General features: G+C 44.8%; 1 protein-coding gene across 6 annotated transcripts in view; it reads left to right on the top strand.

The window, feature by feature from the left end:
* Nucleotides 1–23,724, top strand: part of UBN1 (ubinuclein 1) — an 810,192-nt gene that overhangs the window by 92,824 nt on the left and 693,644 nt on the right. For all 6 annotated transcript variants that reach the window (XM_078662914.1, XM_078662913.1, XM_078662915.1 and 3 more), the window contains exon 2: nucleotides 18,091–19,070. In XM_078662914.1, coding sequence (XP_078519040.1) covers nucleotides 18,828–19,070 — 243 coding nt within the window. In that variant the 5' untranslated portion in view covers nucleotides 18,091–18,827. The remainder of the gene's footprint in view (nucleotides 1–18,090; nucleotides 19,071–23,724) is intronic.

Genomic DNA, 23,724 nt, shown 5'->3' with positions numbered 1-23,724 from the left:
AATGCAGTTTGCTTGTATGGCAGAAAGCTGAGGATTTGTTACGAAGTTCAAAAACTGATCAGCTAGGCAGGGAAAAATTGCTATGGCTAAACAAAGGAGGAAGAGCAGAGGCATGTCCGAGAGAATGGGAAAGATTTACTGAATGGCTTAGGCAGAGACAGAATAAAAAAAAATACATGTGGTGGAAGGGTTACGGCATCTAATTTGTTGTCATTGATGAGAATGGCTTTAACTAAATTTAGGTTAGAGTTAGGCAGTTATTGGACATAATCGTTCAAAAGTTGGAGCTCCTACGAAACAGCAAACTTGGATTGGAATTGGGGCCAGGTAAGACTAATAGGGAGGTGGTAATCAAAATGCTGTGAGCGTTATGTAAGGAAATAGGACATAGTCGACAGTTGATTTGCCAATTTTATGGTCATACACAGCCATTCTTCTTTTTCTATAGGTTGTATGAACAGTCTCACAAGGAGTAGGATGGTGTATAGGGCTTTACAACAGCTGTTGCAGAACCATGGCTTAGTAGATGGGTGGTGTTAGACCTGTCTGTTTTTTTTGCGTAGTCCCTCCAATTTATTATTTATTTTGTTCCCTTTTTGCCCCTCATACCCTTAATAATTTTTGTGTCCACTAGTTTTTATAGGTGTTGGCCAAGGAGATAGGTGTTCTTTTGTCCCTCATAGTCTTTCACCTCAGGCCCAGGCCTGTTCTGATAGGAAAAGTTGGAACCACACAAAATGGTGGTTACCAACTGCCTTAACTGCCAAACCCAGAACTTGCCCATAGACCAGTATAGGGCATTCCAGAACCTTCTGGTCCATTCTGGACCACTGAGGGGCAGCCTATATAAGGCGGAATGCGGGGCAGCCATTTTGTCTACCTGAGAGAGCCAGCTGGAGGACAGGCTGTAGCTAAGGGTGGGAAGAGGCTAGACATAGGGTTGACCTCCTGGACTGGGAAGCTGCCTACTGATCCACCATACTACCCCCCTTTTGAGTTACTTGACCTGACCCCGCTGTGGAGGGTTACTGGAGACCCTGGGCGCCTGACTAATCCCTTGACTGGAAGAGCAGGGAAGTGAACAGGAGAAGGAGACTGCAGCCTAGAAGAGTGCAGTCCTCTGCCCAGCATAAACTTCCTAATGAGACTGTTGCAGTAAGAAACCCAAACGGAGTGGGGCGAATTCTTGTGCCCCCTCTTTGCCCAGCTAGTAAATAGGCACTGCCTGACTGCTGGTGCCTCAACCCTACCGTGACCCTCTTCTTACCGGTTGCAGCGAGGGCTGGGGGAAGCGGAGGCAGCGAGTCAACGAGCTGTGCTGGTTCTGAACTGGCGAGTGAGCACTGAGGTAGTGGAGGCAGGGAAGCAACGAGCCGTTCTGCTTTTGATTGGTGCAAGGCGAGCGGCGCCGATTTGGACCTGCTGCTGCAAGCCCTGAGGTGAGGAGCGGACCGGGAGAAGATCTCGGCGACTTCCGGGTGGGCGGAGAAGAAGGGCAGCGCAGTGCGAGTAGCGCGGTCTCTGTCAGTGAGACACTCGCTTCCCGCGCATGCCCAGTAGAGCCACCGGGCTCTGTGAGGCGGAGCCGTCTGAGGAGGTTGGAGCGGAAGCAGCGCCTGCCTGCGCAGCTTAGTCTCGGCCGTGTTTATCACGAGGGGTGTGTTCCGAGGCCAGAAGCCGGCAGCGGAGACGTCCTTTGAAGAAGGGGGCAGTTGAAATTAACGTTTTTCCCCACGCCAGCACCGAGAAGCAGCTTGCTGGGCGTGGAGTAGCGAGCCTGGTAATTCGGGCTATTGTGGAGCCTCAGAGCAGCAGCGACGCGTGGAGACTGGGAAAGCATCGTCTCCACGCTACAGTAAGGAGTAGAGGAGAGGGGCCCCTGGGGAGTTCTGAATAACAGAGGAAGAGTGTATCAGAGCTAACGTGGGGGTAACTTCAACTCTGGTCATTGCCCTCAGCTGTGGAGAAGAGGTGGGGCCTGCTGAGTAGATAAAGAAAACAGTTTCTCTTAGAGACTGCTAATGCCCTTATGAAAATCTTGTGGTTTTGAACCCTCACAGTGACTGCTGAGTTGTTAGGAGAGTGAGAGGAACTGTGGGAGGAGGATTAAGGGCCCCTTATGGAAGCCAAAGTTAATTAATGCTGGAGTCCAATTATACATACGAGGAATATTTACAGAATTGAATGTAGAATATTAATGTTGGTGACTGATGCAATGTTTTATTGATAATAATTACTGAAGCAGGGTAACATCTCTGGAGGTGGCACTACTGATGTACATGACATCTAAATGTAATGAAAGATACTATTGATGTGGATTCTTAATGCCAGTTACTCTGCTAAAAAGATTGCTATTAATTCTATGACATCTGCATTTGCTTATATTGAGTGGTAGTTTTCTCTCCCAAGACTTTAGCGGATTGTTATTTCACCTGATTGATTGTAAAGTATTGAACTGTGAATCCTGAAGTATAAGAGAACAGAATACATTATTTTTATAAACAAGTACTTATTTTCCTAACAAATTGGTGTAGCGTCCTTTTTAAGTGTTATTGTGTGGATTTACTGCTGGGTGGTCTGCAACCTTCACACTTGTGCCTCTAGAATTGCATGTCTTACCCCTAGGCCAGGCTACCCTAGGTGACCTGACATCCCAGGTTCTAACATTTGGTGCCTAGCGGTGGGATTCTGACTTGGTTGCAGCTACTCATTAGTAATTCAACGCAATACACTGACCTACACCAGAAGTTTTCTCCTTGCGGCCCTCCTAATTTGAATTTTGTTTTTCCAAATTTATTTCTGGTGGTGGGTGGAGGTTAACCTCAGGTCACTTCTTGGTTTTCTCCTGTGTGTTAATTTTATTCCATAAGTGAAAGATGGAGTTGAATTTTAAAGAGCTAGAATCCAATACTGTGGCCCAACTCAGAGAATGGTGTCAGCAACAAGGGGTATTCTTTAACAAAGGTGCCACAAAAGGCGAGTTGCTGACAAGCATAAGGGCATGGGTGGAAGCTCATTTAAGGGAAGAACCAGATACCGAAGAGAGTGACGGGGACACTGTCCTTGAGACTGCAATGTTGAACCAAGCTGGAAGGGGGAATCTGCTGACAGGTCCCAGGACACCTTCGAGGGAGGGCAGCAGCGTCTCAGACAGGGGTTTAACTGACGCCGAGCTAGAAGATAGGAGGGAGGAGAGGAGAATGAAGTTGGAATTAGCTAGGATGGATATGGAAAGGGAGGAAAGGAGGTTAGCCCATGAGCGAACCATCAAAGAGATGGACCTACAAGCTTTAATACAAAGGCCTCCCAATCCAGATAATGGTGGCAGCGAAACTAAGGTGAACACCAGGGAACCCAGACCCTATTTACCCAAAGATGTCCTCGCTAGTTACACCCCAGGCGATGACATTGCCAAATGGCTGGCCGCCTACGAAGTTTCTCTAAGGGCTCACGGGATCTTAGAAACTCACTGGGGAGGTGGGCTGTATAAATACATGCCCCCTGCTGGCAGGGACACCTTGTTGGCTCTGGAGCAGGATGAGCAAACCCACTACCCTACAATGAAGGTGGCACTGGTGAAGAAGTTTGGACTTACCCCTGAAAGATACAGACAGAAATTCAGGGGAAGTCACAAACTGAGTACCCAGAATTAGGTAGACTTTTTAGACTACGCCAAGAAAGCTTTGGAGGGTTGGGTCAAGGGCAGCGAGGTGAAAGATTATGAGGGGCTGTACAATCTATTTTTGAAAGAACACCTCCTCGAGAAATGTTTTCCCGAGTTGCGCCAACACCTGGTGGACAGCAAGCTGACCAATCCCCGGAAGCTTGCAGAGGAGGCGGACACTTGGGCAAGTACCCGGGTGTCCTCAAAGGGGACTGGAGGGGATTCTCAAAAAGCCGGACAGGGCGCCCCCCAGAGGAAGGAGGGGGGAGATAAAAAGAAGGAGTTCTCCAAAGGTCCCCAAAATAATTTCCAAGGTAAGGGAGCAGGTTTCACCCCTAGGGCAAACCCGCCCAGAAACCCTAATCCTGGCCAAAGCCAGCAGCCAAGGGTTCTCCACTGTTTTGAATGTGGTGGTGTTGGACATTATAAGGGAGATGTCAGATGCCCAAAGAGACCACCCCCTCCCACCGGAGGAAAGTCACCGGGAGTAGCTAGTGTAGCGCTCGGGGAGGAGTTGCCCTTAGATAAGGGGGGTGAGTGGGCGGGTGTCACCTTAGTGTCCCTGGGAGAGCGGGAGATGGTTCCAAAGATCCAGGTGCCCCCAAATACTACAAAGTATGGGCAATGGGTTACCATCAATGGCCAAAGAGGGGAGGCTCTGAGAGATACAGGAGCCAGTATGACTATGGTGAGAAGTCAACTGGTGTCTCCAGAGCAGGTTGTTCCTAATGTACTCCACCCCGCCGCGATGGCTGACGGCAGAATGGGCCACTATCCAGTGGCTGAGGTTCCCTTTGAGTGGGAAGGGGTTGCAGGTTCACTTCGAGTTGCCGTAAGCCCTGCCGTGCCAGTTGATTGTCTGTTGGGGAATGACATGGAGCACAACACTTGGAGAGAGGTGGAATACCGGACGCATTCTGCGATGCTGGGTACACCTGACTGGGCCTGTGTAAGCACACGGTCTGCGACTGCCCGGAGAGGGAGTTCGCCTGGGTTGGAGCCTGGAACAATGGCCCAACCCGCTGCTAAAAAGGGACAGACCCGGAGACAGGGAGAGACTGCTCCGGCTTCCACACCCCATGAGACAGATCGGCCACCTGCGGTGGTAGGCCAGGAGTCCATGGAGGGGGAAGTAGACTCTCTGGAGGATTTACCCAGCCCTGCTGAGTGGCATGTGGAGGGAGGACCTACCAGAGAGGAATTCTGTAAGGGGCAGAGGGAGTGCCCTACCCTTGAGGGACTGAGGCGTCAGGCTGAAGCCCAGGCAGCAGGTGATGCTACGGGACACCACCATATTTACTGGGAGGATGGACTCCTCTACAGTGAACCCAAGGTACCCCTACCTGGCTCATCAAGGGCCTTGGTGGTCCCGCAGCAATACCGAGCCTTTCTGCTGGAATTGGCTCATGCAATACCACTGGCAGGACACTTAGGCCAGGACAAGACCTTTGCACGGCTTGTCCTCCACTTTTACTGGCCTCAGATGAAAGTGGCGTCCAACACATACTGTCAGACATGTGTATCCTGCCAGGCCTGTGGGAAAACAGGGGTGAAGCTAAAGGCTCCCCTGGAACCACTTCCAGTCGTTAGCACCCCCTTTGAAAGGGTGGGCATCGACATTGTAGGGCCATTGGATCCACCAACAACAGCTGGTCACAGGTTTATTCTGGTTCTGGTGGATCATGCCACACGGTACCCAGAGGCCATCCCTCTGAGGACTGTTACTGCACCTGTGGTGGCTAGGGCCCTGATGGGAATCTTTACCCGTGTAGGATTCCCCAAGGAAGTTGTGTCCGACAGGGGGACCAACTTCCTGTCAGCTTACATGCGGACAATGTGGAAGGAGTGTGGAGTGACCTACCGGTTCACCACTCCTTATCACCCCCAGTCAAATGGACTGGTTGAGAGGTTTAATAAGACCCTGAAGGGCATGATAAGAAGTCTGCCGGAGAGCTTACGGAGGAAATGGGACGTCCTCCTACCTTGCTTGCTGTTCTCTTACAGAGAGGTGCCGCAGAAGGGAGTGGGCTTCAGCCCTTTTGAATTGTTGTATGGGCACCCTGTGCGAGGGCCTCTCAGCCTGGTGAAGGATGGATGGGAAAAGTCTCCCAGGAAACCTCCTCAGGATGTGGTGAGCTACATGCTGGCCTTCAGAAGCCAGATGGCCAAGTTGTGGAAGCAGGCTTCTGACAACTTGGAGGCCAGCCAGGCAGTAATGAAGGAATGGTACGACCAAAATGCTCACCCAGTGGAGTTGGAGCCTGGCCAAAAAGTATGGGTGATGGAACCTGGAGAGCTAAGTGCCCTTCAAGATCGCTGGACAGGCCCCTTTGAGGTGTTGGAAAAGAAGGGTAAGGCCACTTACTTGGTGGATCTTAAGACCCCGCGACAGCCCCTACGGGTGCTGCATGCCAATCGCCTCAAACCCCACCATGAGAGGCCAGAGGTCATCCTGATGTTGGTGACCGATGGTGCCGAGGAAGCAGAAAGCGAGCCTCTCCCGGATCTCTTTTCATGCCAAGAGAAGGATGGGTCGGTGGAGGGAGTGATTCTCTCCCCATCCCTAACTCCTGAGCAACGAGAGGATTGCCGCCAGGTATTGGAGCAGTACTCTTCGCTGTTCTCCCTTGTCCCGGGAAGAACCCACCTGTGTACCCATGATGTGGACACAGGAGACAGCCCCCCAGTGAAGTCAAAGACCTACAGGCTGTCAGACAAGGTGAAGGCTAGCATCCATGGAGAGGTTGCCAAGATGCTAGAGCTAGGAGTGATAGAACCTTCCAACAGCCCTTGGTCCAGTCCGGTGGTGCTAGTGCCAAAAGCCGCCCCACCAGGCACCACACCAGAACTGAGGTTCTGTGTGGATTACCGAGGACTGAACTCAGTTACAAAGACTGATGCTCATCCGATCCCTAGGGCGGATGAGTTAATTGACCGGCTAGGAGCTGCCCAATACCTAAGTACCTTTGACCTCACTTCAGGGTACTGGCAGATCTCCTTGACAGATGGAGCAAAGGAAAGGTCAGCCTTCTCCACGCCTGAGGGACACTTCCAGTTTTGTGTGATGCCCTTTGGGCTCAAGAACGCCCCTGCCACATTTCAGCGGCTGGTGAACCAGGTCCTCTCTGGAATGGAGAGTTTCTCTGCTGCCTACCTGGATGACATTGCTGTCTTCAGTAGCAGTTGGGAGGACCATTTGCAACATTTGCAAGCAGTTCTCCAGGCCCTGAAAAAGGCTGGATTGACAATCAAGGCCAGCAAATGCCAGATTGGGCAGGGGTCAGTTGTGTACCTTGGACACTTGGTGGGTAGGGGGTCAGTGCAGCCCCTGCAGGCGAAGATTGAGGCAATCATGGCCTGGGAACCCCCCAAGACACAGACTGAGGTCCGAGCTTTCCTGGGCCTCACAGGTTACTACAGTCGCTTTGTGAAGGGGTATGGCACTATTGTAGCGCCCCTCACAGAGCTCACCTCCAAGAAACAACCTCGACGGGTAGTTTGGACGAAGGCTTGTCAGCAAGCCTTTGAAAAGTTGAAGCAGGCAATGTGTGTAGCACCGGTCCTGAGGGCCCCAGACTTCTCCAAGGAGTTCATTGTCCAAACAGATGCATCAGAACATGGCATTGGGGCAGTGTTATCGCAACTAAATGAAGAGGGCCTGGATCAGCCTGTAGTCTTCTTATCCAGGAGACTGCTTCCCCGGGAACAGAAGTGGAGTGCAATTGAGAGGGAAGCTTTTGCGGTGGTGTGGGCTCTGAAGAAGCTGCGGCCATACCTCTTTGGCTCGCACTTCCTGGTTCAGACTGACCACCGACCCCTTCGTTGGCTGATGCAAATGAAGGGGGAAAATCCCAAGCTGTTGAGGTGGTCTATCTCCCTACAGGGAATGGACTTCCGGGTGGAACATCGGCCTGGAGTGGACCACGCCAATGCAGACGGTCTCTCCAGGTATTTCCGCCTTAATGATGAGGACTCCCAAGGGGTTGGGTAGTTCTCCCCACTTTCAGCTGGGGGGGACTCGTGTTAGACCTGTCTGGTTTTTTTGCGTAGTCCCTCCAATTTATTATTTATTTTGTTCCCTTTTTGCCCCTCATACCCTTAATAATTTTTGTGTCCACTAGTTTTTATAGGTGTTGGCCAAGGGGATAGGTGTTCTTTTGTCCCTCATAGTCTTTCACCTCAGGCCCAGAGGCCTGTTCTGATAGGAAAAGTTGGAACCACACAAAATGGTGGTTACCAACTGCCTTAACTGCCAAACCCAGAACTTGCCCATAGACCAGTATAGGGCATTCCAGAACCTTCTGGTCCATTCTGGACCAATGAGGGGCAGCCTATATAAGGCGGAATGCGGGGCAGCCATTTTGTCTACCTGAGAGAGCCAGCTGGAGGACAGGCTGTAGCTAAGGGTGGGAAGAGGCTAGACATAGGGTTGACCTCCTGGACTGGGAAGCTGCCTACTGATCCACCATACTACCCCCCTTTTGAGTTACTTGACCTGACCCCGCTGTGGAGGGTTACTGGAGACCCTGGGCGCCTGACTAATCCCTTGACTGGAAGAGCAGGGAAGTGAACAGGAGAAGGAGACTGCAGCCTAGAAGAGTGCAGTCCTCTGCCCAGCATAAAGTTCCTAATGAGACTGTTGCAGTAAGAAACCCAAACGGAGTGGGGCGAATTCTTGTGCCCCCTCTTTGCCCAGCTAGTAAATAGGCACTGCCTGACTGCTGGTGCCTCAACCCTACCGTGACCCTCTTCTTACCGGTTGCAGCGAGGGCTGGGGGAAGCGGAGGCAGCGAGTCAACGAGCTGTGCTGGTTCTGAACTGGCGAGTGAGCGCTGAGGTAGTGGAGGCAGGGAAGCAACGAGCCGTTCTGCTTTTGATTGGTGCAAGGCGAGCGGTGCCGATTTGGACCTGCTGCTGCAAGCCCTGAGGTGAGGAGCGGACCGGGAGAAGATCTCGGCGACTTCCGGGTGGGCGGAGAAGAAGGGCAGCGCAGTGCGAGTAGCGCGGTCTCTGTCAGTGAGACACTCGCTTCCCGCGCATGCCCAGTAGAGCCACCGGGCTCTGTGAGGCGGAGCCGCCTGAGGAGGTTGGAGCGGAAGCAGCGCCTGCCTGCGCAGCTTAGTCTCGGCCGTGTTTATCACGAGGGGTGTGTTCCGAGGCCAGAAGCCGGCAGCGGAGACGTCCTTTGAAGAAGGGGGCAGTTGAAATTAACGTTTTTCCCCACGCCAGCACCGAGAAGCAGCTTGCTGGGCGTGGAGTAGCGAGCCTGGTAATTCGGGCTATTGTGGAGCCTCAGAGCAGCAGCGACGCGTGGAGACTGGGAAAGCATCGTCTCCACGCTACAGTAAGGAGTAGAGGAGAGGGGCCCCTGGGGAGTTCTGAATAACAGAGGAAGAGTGTATCAGAGCTAACGTGGGGGTAACTTCAACTCTGGTCATTGCCCTCAGCTGTGGAGAAGAGGTGGGGCCTGCTGAGTAGATAAAGAAAACAGTTTCTCTTAGAGACTGCTAATGCCCTTATGAAAATCTTGTGGTTTTGAACCCTCACAGTGACTGCTGAGTTGTTAGGAGAGTGAGAGGAACTGTGGGAGGAGGATTAAGGGCCCCTTATGGAAGCCAAAGTTAATTAATGCTGGAGTCCAATTATACATACCAGGAATATTTACAGAATTGAATGTAGAATATTAATGTTGGTGACTGATGCAATGTTTTACTGATAATAATTACTGAAGCAGGTTAACATCTCTGGAGGTGGCACTACTGATGTACATGACATCTAAATGTAATGAAAGATACTATTGATGTGGATTCTTAATGCCAGTTACTCTGCTAAAAAGATTGCTATTAATTCTATGACATCTGCATTTGCTTATATTGAGTGGTAGTTTTCTCTCCCAAGACTTTAGCGGATTGTTATTTCACCTGATTGATTGTAAAGTATTGAACTGTGAATCCTGAAGTATAAGAGAACAGAATACATTATTTTTATAAACAAGTACTTATTTTCCTAACAAATTGGTGTAGCGTCCTTTTTAAGTGTTATTGTGTGGATTTACTGCTGGGTGGTCTGCAACCTTCACACTTGTGCCTCTAGAATTGCATGTCTTACCCCTAGGCCAGGCTACCCTAGGTGACCTGACATCCCAGGTTCTAACAGGTGGGAAGTAGCGAACCAGGGGGATCCAGAGTATACGTTTTATTCATACCCATATAATAAATTTGTTCGGCTAGACTATGTGTTTTTACCCCGGTTATTTACGGTTGGTGCTAAGATGCAAGTATGGCCACGCATTACATCGGATCACGGACCTGTGCTAGTTGATCTTATCAGCCTTAGTTCTGCAAAGGAATACAGATCTTTTACTTTTAATAAGAAATTATTATGCGACCCTGATTATATTATTCATATTAAAATCTGGGCAAAATCGTTTTTGGAGAGTAATAGAGGCTCAGCTACATTACCAATGGTCTGGGATGCTCTGAAAGCTGGATTTAGGGGGGAGACATTTAGTTATGGATGCTAAAAGCAAAGGCTTGAGAAGGAGCACATGTGGGGCTTTTTAGCAGATTTAAGGGTAGCAGAACAAGAACTTATACAAACAGTTAAAGACAAGGTAGATCCCAAGGCTGCACAAACTAAGACGACATGCTGTAAGACACAGATTAATGGGATATGGTGTCAGGAAATAGCAACTCAAACCTACAAAGAGGAAAGGTATGAATATGGGGAGACGACTGGTCGCTGTCTAGCTCAAAGGCTGCGGGGGAAGCAAGCTGCCAAGAGAATCTCTATTTTAGAAGATGGGAAAGGAGGTGTTGTAGAGACAATGGGAAGGGATATCGGAGGTGTTTTATTCTTTTTATAAAGAGCTGTACACACAAAATGTTGTGCAGCAGGCTAATATAGAACAGTTTTTGCAGGTATTGGAGGTGACAGGGCTCGCACAGAAAGAGCGAGAGGCGTTGGAAACCCCAATAACAGAGCTGGAGGAAGCACTGGGGTTATTGGCTTTAGGGAAAGCGGCTGGACCATACAAACTCCCACTGAAGATCTACCGGATACTGTTCCCTATTATCAAAGACGATATGTTGGCTACTTTTTTAGAGGCTCAGGTAGGAAATCCACCACCTTCTTGGGATGATGCTAATATTGTGGTTTTTAAAAAGAAAGATAAGCCGGTGAGGCTACCTGGGTCATATAGACCCATATCATTAATAAATGCGGACGGCAAGGTGTACTCAAAGATTTTAGCAACTAGAATGGCCAAAGTTATATCTCCGTTAGTATCCAAGTATCAACATGGTTTTATACCAGGACGTAGTACGGTTAATCATATACAAAGAGTGATTGCAACTATAGACTATGCAAGTGCACAGCAAAAGCCCATGGGCATAATCCTATTAACGCCGAAAAAGCGTTCGATCGTGATTCATGGCCGTTCCTTTGGGCTGTTATGTTTAGGATGGGTTTTAGACCCTGTTATATAACATCCATACAAACAATGTATAAAAGACCTCGGGCTAAAATATGCACTATGGGCAGTGAGTCATCTTATGTAAATATCACTCAGGGAACAAGACAGGGGTGCCCATGTTCGCCCCTCCTTTTTGTCATCTATATTAATCCATTGTTAACTCTGTTGGAAACAACTAATGGAATACAGTCAATGACACTTGGGCAACACCAAGTGCGTGTCCTTGCTTATGCTGATGACATTGCAATAGTGACTTGCGACCCAGAGCAGGCTGTAAGGGAAATTGAGAACCTTACTCAGAGATATGGTGAAGTTGCCGGGTACAAATTGAATGTATCTAAAACCCAGATAGTCTGCACTGAAGGTCTGTGTCCAGGAGAAGCACGGGTTACGCAGGCATCTCGATATTTGGGCATTAAGATTAGGATGGTGCTTCAAGAGGTTGTGGATGTTAATTGGGGAGATATAGTATCTTTGGCACGGCAACAATTGGAACGGATTGATTGCTTACATTTGTCAATGGTAGGGAGGTGCAACGTGCTCAAAATGTGCATACTCCCTAAGGCAATGTATTATTTTAGGACTGTTCCACTAGAACTAACACGTTTTCAATTGCTACAGTTACAAACCCTCGCTGATAAGTTTATTTGGGGCCCAAAAAAACCTCGCCGGGCTTCAAGATATATGATGCTGCCATTAGAAGGGGGGGATGGGCAGTGCCAAATTTTTCATTTTATTATTTAGCTTGTCTCCTCCAAAGCATGCAGTATCTAGTGACAGGAGCAGATATACAGCAGGCGGAAGTACCTAACATATATCAAATGTTGATGGGGGCTTCTGTCAGCAAGGCTTTATTCAGGTTTTTTGAACCTAGCTATTATGAGAGAACGCGGTTCAAAATATATAATACAGCATATAAATCCTGGAAGACAATACGTAAATTGATATCGCTAGGTCGCATAAATTACTATACACCCTTAAATGCCACAGAATTATTTCCTGCTATTTTGTGGGATGCAAGGATGGCTAGATGGCGTGAGCAGGGGGTGCAATAGCTAGGAGATTTGTACAAGGATGGGATAATGGCCTCATTTACCGAATTGGCTGAACAGTATAATTTAGCCAAACACGATTTATTTAAATTTTTACAAATCCGTGATTACTTAACTAAACATCAAAGACACTTAGTGGTAACATCTTATACGTTAATAGAGGCTGTTAAAAAAAGAGCCAGGATTGGGACATTATATGGTATTTTGATTGAGACCCTGCCGGATGATATAGAGAGACATGATGCGCAGTGGAGCGAAAGATTTGGGACTACAAGCACATATGTGCAACAATCAATTGATATGGTAGCTAAAATTATGTTGACAGCGAACTTGCGCACACAACACTATAAAACTTTGTTTAACTTATATCATACCCCTGTTAAAATGCTGAAGTGGGGGGGACCCCACGATGGGAAATGTTTACGGTGTCAGATGGATAATGCTGATATTGTACATACTTTTTTTGATTGTATAGGCTTAGATCAGTTTCGAGAGGACATATTGCAGTTTTTGGCTCATATTACAGGGGTACATGTGACTATTTCTAGAGAAGTGATGTTGACAGGAGTGGGTGAAGGCACATAACCTACTCAGGCATATTACTCATTTAGATATCTTATGTTTATGGCAGCTGCACGACTATGTATTACTACTGTGTGGCTTCAGCCGGAAGCACCTTCGTTTGAAATGTGGCGCGCAAAGTTTTATAATGTATTTAATTTGGAATATAGGCTCTAATGCATTAAATCAATGAGGAAAAAAAACTTGGGGCTAAAATTTGGGGGCCTATGTTGCACCATATGGACAAATCGCTGTGAAAAACATCTAACCTCCTAGATATTCATGTAATATTTTTTTATGTTGTTCTTTTTGGTCATATAAATTATGTCTGCATCGATGATTTAATTACTGGTTTGGAAGTATAAACATGCTTTGTACTGAACAATAAAGAATCTCTTTTTTTTTTTTAAAAAGGAGTAAGATGGTAACATGGATAGTAGGATATACTTTTGCGTGTTGGGCAGGTAAATATGCAGATTGGCAAATCTATAGACAAAGTCTTAGATTACATTGTAGTAGACACAAGGTGACATGATGGGGAAGAAGTGGTATGCATTGGGGCAGTTTATTGCTCTTCATAGTGAACCTACTGCCTAAGAGGGTGTAGTGTAGTTCCTATATTCCCAATAGGCTCTGCGCATTGGAATAATATAAACTATAGATTTGATATAGGACTGAGGTCAATATGTCTCTATCGAGTATACTAAACTTAATTGTGTGTGCCAGCTAACTCAGAGGTCACTAGAAACTTTCTCGAGTAAACAAGAATGGATTAGTCTCTGACAACTGCATAAACATGACAACTTTGTTTCCCCTAGGACTGGAACAAATATCTTCAGAGTCGTGGAAACAATAGATACCTATTTCACTCAGTCTATCGTGCATGCTGCGTTTCTACAGAGTTTTGCACAGAAATAGAGAGACGGGCGTTTCAATAAAAAAGGGTTTATTGAACAGTCTTCTTTCTCATGCAAGAGAGGTGACCTGCTACAATCGTTAGACAGAATGCGAAGGGTAATGCGTACAGCGTAAACAGTAATATAAAATAATACTGTAATAGCATTGTCTGTTGCTATGACATATATAAAAATACATACATAAATACCACAGGCTAAAATACTCAACTGGTGCTTCTAAAATACGCCTACCCCAATGTACCTAACCTAGGTCTAGTACGAAGTAAGAAGTAGATGTTGCCTTAGCATAAGTTTTAGTTCTGCCAAAAATTGCCAAAGGTTTCTCTAGGTTCTAATCAGCTCCATACCTTAGAATGAGAGAGGTTGGTATCTCTTTCTCAGGACTCGATTTCCCAACACCCCGTAAGTGGAGTCAGAAACACTGGAGCTGGATTCTCGGCAGGAGGGTGACAGCTCCTGGTCAGTGCGTCAACTGGAGAGTTGGCTTCCTTCGGCACTTGCTGTAGCGAGCTGCGTCGTGCAAGTTGGTAGTCGAACTGCACCGAACCACACCGTGCTTTGCCATAGCAAGTGAAGGTATATTTATACCTTGAAGGTGTTTAGGAATGCCATTATTGACGTAGAAGTCGGGCATATGAACGGCATGAATGAACTCCTAAGGAATAGATGTTCATGCATAATAAATGAGTTCTTGGAGAAATCAATATCCAGGCAAGGGGAAGTCCCTAACGGCTTAAGAATCTGGTTTTACAAGAACTCGTTGTGATGTAGATGAACGGATGGAAGTAGCCATGCCTGTATTTGGGTAGCATGGGCTTTGCCTAAATAAGGACTGGATTTCTATGCCTATATAAGGGCAATGCAAATTGTACCTATATAAGGGCATGAATCGGGAAATTCATTTGGAATCTAAAATCGAAGACAACAAGGGGCTGTCCTTATATGTTGTTAATACTTTGGAAGAGAATGATTTTATCTAGGTATCAGGTTTAATACAGTTAAAACAAATGAAAGAAGATTTGCAACTGAAAAAGAACATTTTCAGGGACCAGTATAATTCGGGCTGGATTTGTGCCAAAAAACCATTGGAGAGAAGTGCTAAAACAAGCAGCTATTGACAAAACATAGAGGAAATTGAACAGAGCCATGAGAGGTTTTTGTATGTCAGTTAACATAAAGGTATGTTCTTGTTTCGGGATGATGGTGCTCATTTGTCTCAGTTCAGCAATACTTATTACATGATTGAGTTAAGGGAGTTAGTGGGAAAATTGTGGAGGGAAAAAGTTTGGTGCACAGGTGTTTATTAGTAGGAACTTTTTGCATAAGAGTTGCTGGGTGTGACGCAGTAAAACACCCTTCAGGGTTATCCTGGGTGGCATTAGTTTGGGTGAATGGAGAGTCAGGTATGGGCATATTCACTTCTAGGTGGGAGGGGGAGCACAGGTGGGGGGAGAAAAGTTTGAGGCTTTGGAGCAGGACACAGAGGTTTCACTTGGTGATGCTTGATAGGGTGTGAGAGAGTGGCAAATGCAAGGCAAGGAGATAAAAAAAGAAAGAATCAGATTTCAGATTCAGGGGAGTTGGTTGGAGAATGGGTTGTACACTTTAGGGAGTTATTTAAGGGAGGGGATTTGTCAGGAATTTGATGTGTTAGCGTGGTTGATACTATGGTGTAACTGTATTTGAATCAATTTACCCAACTACAAAATTGTCCTAATAAAGTGAGTTTTTATGCTATTTACTGGTTTCTGGAATGTGGTTTATTGTACGATACATATTATACAAATGTGCAGTGATCGCAGTTCAAAATATAATGTTATTAAATTGTATTTTTGATAGTAAACTTATTGAGGAATATACAAAGGTAAAAACCATATTTTTTTTTTCTTCAGGAACTACTGGTGGCTTAGTACTGATCTACGCTGGTTCATTCAGTATACAAAAACTAATACTACTAGCATTTTTATAAAATAAATGTTGTGACGCTGCCAGTGTTGACTGCGTCGTATATATATATAGCCACGGCTGGCAATTCAATATTGTATGCAATGAGCAGCCACCCCCCTAAACTAGTGCATAGTATCCCCTATTGGAAGTTACTTAGTATCAAGAGGAATTGCACACGCGATTGTGACTTTGAAACAGCAGCATCCGAAAGTGTAGCAAGATTCATTGTAAGGGGTTATAATCCTGTCACCTTGAACAAAACACTGTGTAAAGTAAGAGCAATCACAAGAGATACCTTATTGGGCCAAAGTAAAAACGAGAAAACAGAAGGAGGTAAATTCCGACTTATTACCCCATATTCAGCAGAGGCAAATCATTTAAAACACATGCTGAAAAAAAAACTGGCATATCCTCAAAATGGACAGTGTCATAGGTGGGGATGTTCCCGATTTCCCGTTAGTTACATTAAAAAAGGCCAGGTCCATTCGAGAACAATTGGTACGAAGTCATTTAGAAAAGATACCATCAAAAACCAATACCCTTAAAGATATGAAGGGTTTTTTCCCCTGTAACAAATGTAAAGCGTGTTGTAACAGCAAAAGAGCGCTTTCATACACTATTCAACACTGGCATGGTCAAGAAAATCAGTAAGTTCATCACTTGCAGCACACCATATGTGGTGTACTGTCTCATTTGCCCCTGTGGGTTGTGCTACATAGGCAGTACAGTGCACCCATTCAAAATACGAATACTCGAACACATGAGGGCAATAGACAAGGTGGACCAAGCGTATCCGGTCGCAAGACATTTTGCGGAAAAACACAAAAGCGATGGGAATCAGTTAATTTGTCTAGGACTTGACCAAGTTCCTGACAGTGTCAGAGGTGGGGATCGATTAAAGAAACTTCGAAGATTGGAATCAAGGTATATTATTGACCTCAACACCAAAACCCTATGGGGTATGAACAGTGGGGAAGATCTCATGGTACATACTGGAATGTAAGCATTTGGTAACGACAAAACAGTGATATTGCTAGGGATGCAGTGATTGTGACAGCTCTGTAAAAAACAGTGTTTGATATAATTTTGATGAAATAATGTTATCTTTTTGGATTTGATATTAATTTCGATTTTGAATTAGAATTTTAAGTCAAGAGATGTGCCTCGAGGGGCTCTAAGAATTTGAAAAGAGAAAAAGAGAAAAGTAGGCAATGTAATATGAATACTGGTAAAATATTGCTTGCTATGGTGAACATGTAATGAAAGGAGAAAAAATGTATAGAAATGTTTATACAAAAAAGATGGTAAGCAAATGGTTGAATCGTTTAAACACAGACTTGAATAACATAAAAGGGAGGATAATAGCCGATACACGCGTCATTTTGTTTAGAGACCAAGTAACTTGAAACATAAAATAAGGAGAAGTTTGAAATGGGGGGACGGCGATAAATTGCTTTTGTCTCACGCAGTTGATTGTACTTGGGTAATGGAGTATACACAAATGTGTGTAAAAACAAATAACATGCATAAGATCGATCATATTCATGATAACATGTATCACTCCAAGATGGCGCTGGTTAATGTCAGTATGCTATAGTCCTTCCTTTATTGTGGGGATAATGTTTTAAATACATGCCGATGTCTAGTGGCTACTGACATCGAGAAAGGCTGTGTGCCGAAACGCGAACGCGTCTGTCTGTTGTTTAAAATAAAATAACCTCTGGAATCAGCCCCGTGAGTGTGGATAATTCTTTGCAAGCTGGGAAGAATTTGGAGCACAATATATATATATATATATATATGCATGCTGGGACTTGGAGTCCGTAACAATCAACACGGACTGCCATTGCTGTGCTGAACGAATTAGGGGGAGGGAACTCAGTGCCTGCAGGTATTAGGGAATGGTTAGTTTCAGAGGAAGGCGCTGAAGAAGGCTATCACGCCGAAATGCATTCGCCATTGCTGGGACTCCTGAAATAAACGTCCTGTCTGCTCCTTACTCCCCTTGTGGCCTCTCATCTTTTCTTTGAAGGGATTGTACGTGATATATATATATATATATATATATATATATATATATATATATATATATATATATATATATATATATATATATATATATATATATATATATATATATATATATATATATATATATATATATATATATATATATATATAATTGTTTTACTTCCAGCCATTATGGACAGCAACTGAGCGGTTGTACATACAACATGGCTAAAACACATTGACAAAGTCAATAGATGTCACATAGACTAGATCTTATGGCTATGGCAATTGTTGTTCATGCTCTAAGAACATATTAACGCTTTTTGTATGTCTGCGGCTGCTTCCTGTGCCTCTCTAAAATCATGTATGCTAAAAGTGCTCTGTATTTTGTCCAACATCCTTTATTTTCTTTTAGTTTATAGCTTTGCTGTCTTTAGTAATTTGTTATTATTTTTTTCTTTTTAGATACGATGGGAACTGTGATTGGCGATTCCGTAATTCATGCTATAGCGATCAGCACCGCCTCCTAATTTACAACAGCTTCAGAGTACAGAGTGAAAAAGTGGTTTCACCCAAGGCCTATAGAGAACGGGCAGGGCCAAGTCAACTGACATTAACCTCTCAGCCTGACGGACATGTCAGTACAGATGGATATGGACTTAAATTGTGTTCTCTAAAATACAGCAGACCGCCATCAGTAACTGCATTCTTCATAACGTAACTTATCCAGCAGCTGAATACTCTTACATTCTCTAGTATAACCCAAAACACTTTTTAAAAGTGCTCCAGGACGTGAAAACCGAAGAGAAGCATTAACTCAATAATTAAATGCTTACTCTTCTACAAACACATGTCGAGTCTGTCCATTTTGCAGTGTGAGCTGTAAAGTCGATGTTGTGCGACATGTCCAGTTTTTATTCTTATCTGAATGACGACCGCTATTCCCTTTCAGATTTATAACCTTTAAACATGCCTGCCAAGTGGTAATCATTGGTACTTTCTGTCACTTGGTCACACTACTTCGAGTTCTTTTCCATGCTCCGTTACAGGCCTCCAATTCTTGTTTTGTGGCACATGCCCCTATAATGATTATACTACAAAGAGTGTAATGATTTCAGCATCTTCTGGGGTCGCCATGACTCCCCCTCTGCCTTGTTCCACATGCACCCTGAGCTGACCTTTCCATCTCACCCCCGGGGGTAATGGCTGAAACTCGCCGGGTGCAGCTCAGCTCTCTCCCAGTCGTTGCCCTGACACCACTGGACCTCAAAAAAACACTTGCAAGTGATGCTAAAGATGAATCTGTGGATGCGGAGTCAGCAGCTGCAGTCCGAATTACCCTCACCCTCTTTGAGCCTGATCACAAGCGATGCCCAGAGTTTTTCTACCCAGAGCTCGTTCGGAACCCATGGGGTAAAGCAAAGAATGTGCTTGTGGGAGAGAAGGTAAGAGCTGCCACAAAGTTTATTGAACCATTAGTGTTTTTATACTTTACAATGATGAATCAGTGCAATGCAGAATATGACTTAAATGTGAACTGTACTCAAGTTCTAGTAAGATGGAAAAGGAGTCTAAATTTCCTAACAATTACCACTCAATACCCAGCCAAGCAAAAAAGGTAGTCCTCCGAACCAGGGGGCTTTGGATAGTGGGGATAGGTAAGGGAGAGTGTCTGCAATGTTTTGAGGTGATGTTAGGAATGCTAGTGGGTGGGCGAGTGATCTGCTCCAAGGTGTAAATTTTTAAAGCCCATTCAGAACTATTCAAGCATTAAGGTATTTTTTGTGATGTATGGAGAGAGCCAGTGGAAGCTGCCAGTAGACTGGTTAAAGCTCTAAATGCTGAGTGCCTGCTGTCCTGATTGTTTATTTACCTGCAGGCCAAATATTCTAACCCGTAAGACAGTTGGTGAGTAAATTCATCTGCTGCACAATTCTATGTATGCATGACTGTAACCTCAAGATTATTCTGTTTTATGTGGGATATTTGCTATAGCATCATCCTAAACCCAAGGAACACTTGAGCTCCTTACAGAGAGCATTTCTATGTTATCTTGACAATCTCAAACTTGAGTTCCTGTACATAGAACAGTATTGTGTGTCTGGTCCAGTTGAAATCAGAGTACAAAACCTAGAATTTGTTGAGGGATAAGCCAATAGCAATCTGTTAATGGGGCAGCACTAGACAAGGCACTGTTCAGTTAGTTGTTGCATAAGTAATTGTTTTCTGTTAAACGTATTCATAGTTTGCGGTATGGGGAGATGAGCCTACTTAGTCACAATTGCAAACCTTCATGTCTGATGTCAAAAGTCTGACTAGAACTGAAACAGAATGAGTGGCCCCAACCAGCACCTAAAGACACCTAACAAGCATAGTTCTTTGGTTTGTTTTTTCTGGTTGTTACTGCAGTTCTGGTTTAGGGAGGGTGAAAATAACAGACCTGTAAACAATTTCCTCTCGCTACTTTATTGTTTCTTTTATTACAGAGCGGCAGCATAGCTACACGAGCCTCATTGACACATGTGTTAAAGCCTGAACACTGTTTCCATATAACTAAAGATAACTATTGCATTGTCAGTTCAAGGTGACTTATACCTCATAGTTCTTCCCTGTAATACTATTTCACAAAGAACATTCCTTGAATAGGGAAACCGGTTTCTCGTATGTCCAAAGACCAGGATTTAACAATGAGATGTTAACCGGTAGTCTAGCAACACCAACATCTCCAGATGATACCTCTATTAAGCAGGTGTTTGGTCACGTTTATGACAAGCAGATGCCCTCTAACCAAAAATAATCAAATCAAACTGCATTATATTATGGCATGATTATGCAGTATCTCGTGGTAAAGGCCACACCTAAAGGACTCACAGTGGGCAAAAAGCCAAGAATTTTCTTTAATGTGTTTCTATTCATGACGCTAAAATCCTACCTACAAACTCTGAGATCGCAAAGGGCAGAGAAGACAAGTGTCTCCATATTCCCCCAGCGCCTAGTATTTCCCCTATTAAAAAAAAGCAGAAAGCGACTCATATGGAGGGCTGTCCTATTAAACAGAAAACCAATAGTCCTAACAGTGAAAAAATTGATTCTCTCACTAAATTATTTAAGGAACCCCTGTCATAGAGCACTCCTCAGAGTACTCCCCAAATTATCACCCCTATGTTCCCAATTTTCGCACAAAAGGACCAAAAAGGAGGACTTAACCTCCTTCCTCAAAAAGATGAAAAGGTCCCAGGGGAGCATCTAATTTAAAACAAACAGCTCAATAGAGTTCACAACACTGCAAATCAAAAAAAGGAAAAATACGCACAGAAAAATGTGCAAAAATAACAACAACAAGAAAAGAGCCTAGCAAAGAATATTGAGATCTTCAAGAAAAGTAATGTTTCCTCATTCTTGCTCCACAGAGCAGGCAGAACAAGAAAACAGATGCGATACAAAACCTATAAACGCAACTCAAATCATAGCCCAGCAGTCCGTTCCATCTGAAACTCAAAAAGTTCTCAAAGTTTGAAATCCTCTCGCACCAAGTTTTGCAACAAAATTTGTAAAGCATGTTTACCCTGATACTATGAAGCATTTGGCCAATCATAAAGCACAGGTCAGCGGGGAACAATCAGTATCAAGTGTTCTGGAATTAACAGATTTATTTCCCAGTGACAATGTTTCCACTAAACCGCGGGAGAATATTAGATTTATTACATAAAATTCGCTCACTTCAATCACTCGCCACTGCAGAAATAAAATTAGACTCTTTCCCACATAAACTCCTCTGTTCAGTGGCAATTATCGAGTTCTGGTCTAATTTAATTCATTCTATAATAATAAAAGAAAGTGACATTCTTCATGTAAACGGCTTTGACATATCCAAAGTTAAAGAAATTGACGATCTCTACAAATAACCAAAAAGGACTGATGGGGATGGCTTCCCTTTATAATATTAGCTAGCAATTCAAACACAGCGAAACACCTAGGAATATAACGGATGACCCCCTAATGATTTCACTTAAAAATGGAGTTTGCCGGATCTGGAACTGTTCTGACACAAAAAAGACGCCCCGACCTGATGAAAACACTTGGGCGTAGATTGCTGGTGCCTTAAACAGCAATAAACTGGGCACAGACCAAAAACTCCCTTTTTAGCTGCAGCTTAAAACTGGTTTCATGGAATAAAGCCGGAAAAACCTCAGAAAAGTTATCTTTTATTCTGGAAAGCACCCCAGCCATAGTGATGCTGCAAGAAACGGGGTCCCTAGCCCTTTTCTTTCAAAAAGATTACTTTGTGCTTGTCAAAGCAGCAGAGGCCACAAGAAGGGGTCATGCAAGAGGAGGCCTTGCGATCCTCCTAAAAGAAGAATTTGATTGGGACCCTGAAGAAATAAAGCTCCCTTTGCCGAACGTGCAATGAGTCAACATCAAATACCAAAACAAAAGCACTGAGCCTGCCCTAGATCTACTACTCTTTAACATATGGCTTTTCAATTGATTCCCTCTTGGAAAAATCTTTCACAAAAATCAGCCAAACTCTAGAATCCAGGGGGTTTCCTCAAACGATCATCGCTGGGGACTTTATTGGAAAAATCTCGAACGCGTTATTGCACAACGGGGTAAGTCAGCTCAAGAGGTAGCATGTTCAGTTCCAATACCCATATTTGTACCCAAGATAAGAGAAGAGAATTGAGGGAAACTGCTTCTATCCCATAACACGGCAATTAATGGTGTTGTCCTCAATGGAAGAGTAGAAGGAGATATCCCAGCAGCATTCACTAGATAGGCAATTGTAGCTCTTCTATTTTAGATTATGTAATCTGTAGCATAGATCTCTTTACGAAAGTTCAGTCATTAAACATTCAGCATATGCACGAAAGCAATCATGCATACTTGACTTTGGGGGTCGAAATTTTAACGCAATCTACCTCCCCATGGTCCTTATGTTCTTTAAATGGCCTGGCAGATGTAAACCAAAAATCAGGCAGGATCCATTGGAATTTCAAAGCAATCAACAAAATGAGTACTGTAAGATGATATTAACAACAAGGAGGGACAAGGGGAGGACAATATTTACCGGGGTCCAATGTACGTGTCCTACGAGACTGCAAACAACAAGATTGTACAAAGTTCCCCAAGGGCAGGGAAGGGTTGGAAGAATAGTAATAATAATAATAACTCTCTCACTGGGAATGGTGTAAATGGTGTAGAACCATGACAGGGAGAAACGTAATCCCTTATCGGAACTTAGGATGCCTCACACAACTAAAAAGCTGGACGACCGTTGTCATCCTACCTGATGGTTGTCTTGTGTCATCATTGGCCTCCTGCTCCAACGACAGGCTGGCGGTGCAATGCCTGACGGGTAGCACAAATATGCTACTCTTTTGGTGGAGTTCTTTTGTTCCTGGCCAATGGGTGCATGTGTGTGAGGGACCTGGGAGGTGAAGAAGTGAGCGTGAAAAAGGGTTAAAAAAGGTCAGGGAAGTCCACTTCAATTGCTTTATTCATGTGGCTTACTGCCTTATTAAAATAATGAAGGGAGGGGTACCGATGCCGAAAAATTAGGTGGTTCGGCTCCGTTCAACCCTCACTTGTGATGTGGTCAACATGTTTCATGCCTCAACGGCAATTCATCAGGACCTAAGAGTGCTCATCGACTTATGAAAGAAGTTTTCAAATACAACCTGCGTGGTAGAAGTACCAGTGCAGTGGGGTGTCTGTGTCCTACGGGGGTTCACGCCCTGTGTGAGAGGGAGAGAAAAGGAGGGACTCAGTATCACCTTGCAACCCAAAAGTGATTATAGGTCAAAATGCATGACAGCAATTGGAGCAGCATGTATCCAATAATTCATGTAAACAGCCCACATTAAGGCACAGTGAGAGAGAATAAATAAAGGAAACAGGTGAAAAGTCACCGCAAAGGTCACGGAGGGGCATATAAAAATTAATAAAACCAGATTGATGCTTGTCACACATTGTGTGTCACAGCTAGCCGGAAAAGGAGCCAACAGCACTTCACAGGGGGGTGGAAAAGTGAAACAAACAAGGGGTGTCAAAATACACAGTGTTAATTTCTTACCCCTTGGTCTGGGTGAGTGGTCCCCA

Source organism: Lissotriton helveticus, chromosome 10 (assembly GCF_964261635.1).
Source record: "Lissotriton helveticus chromosome 10, aLisHel1.1, whole genome shotgun sequence".
In the NCBI taxonomy this organism is placed as follows: Eukaryota; Metazoa; Chordata; class Amphibia; order Caudata; family Salamandridae; genus Lissotriton; species Lissotriton helveticus.
The sequence above is the reverse complement of the archived record's forward strand: the minus strand, read 5'-3'. Positions and strand labels throughout refer to the sequence as shown.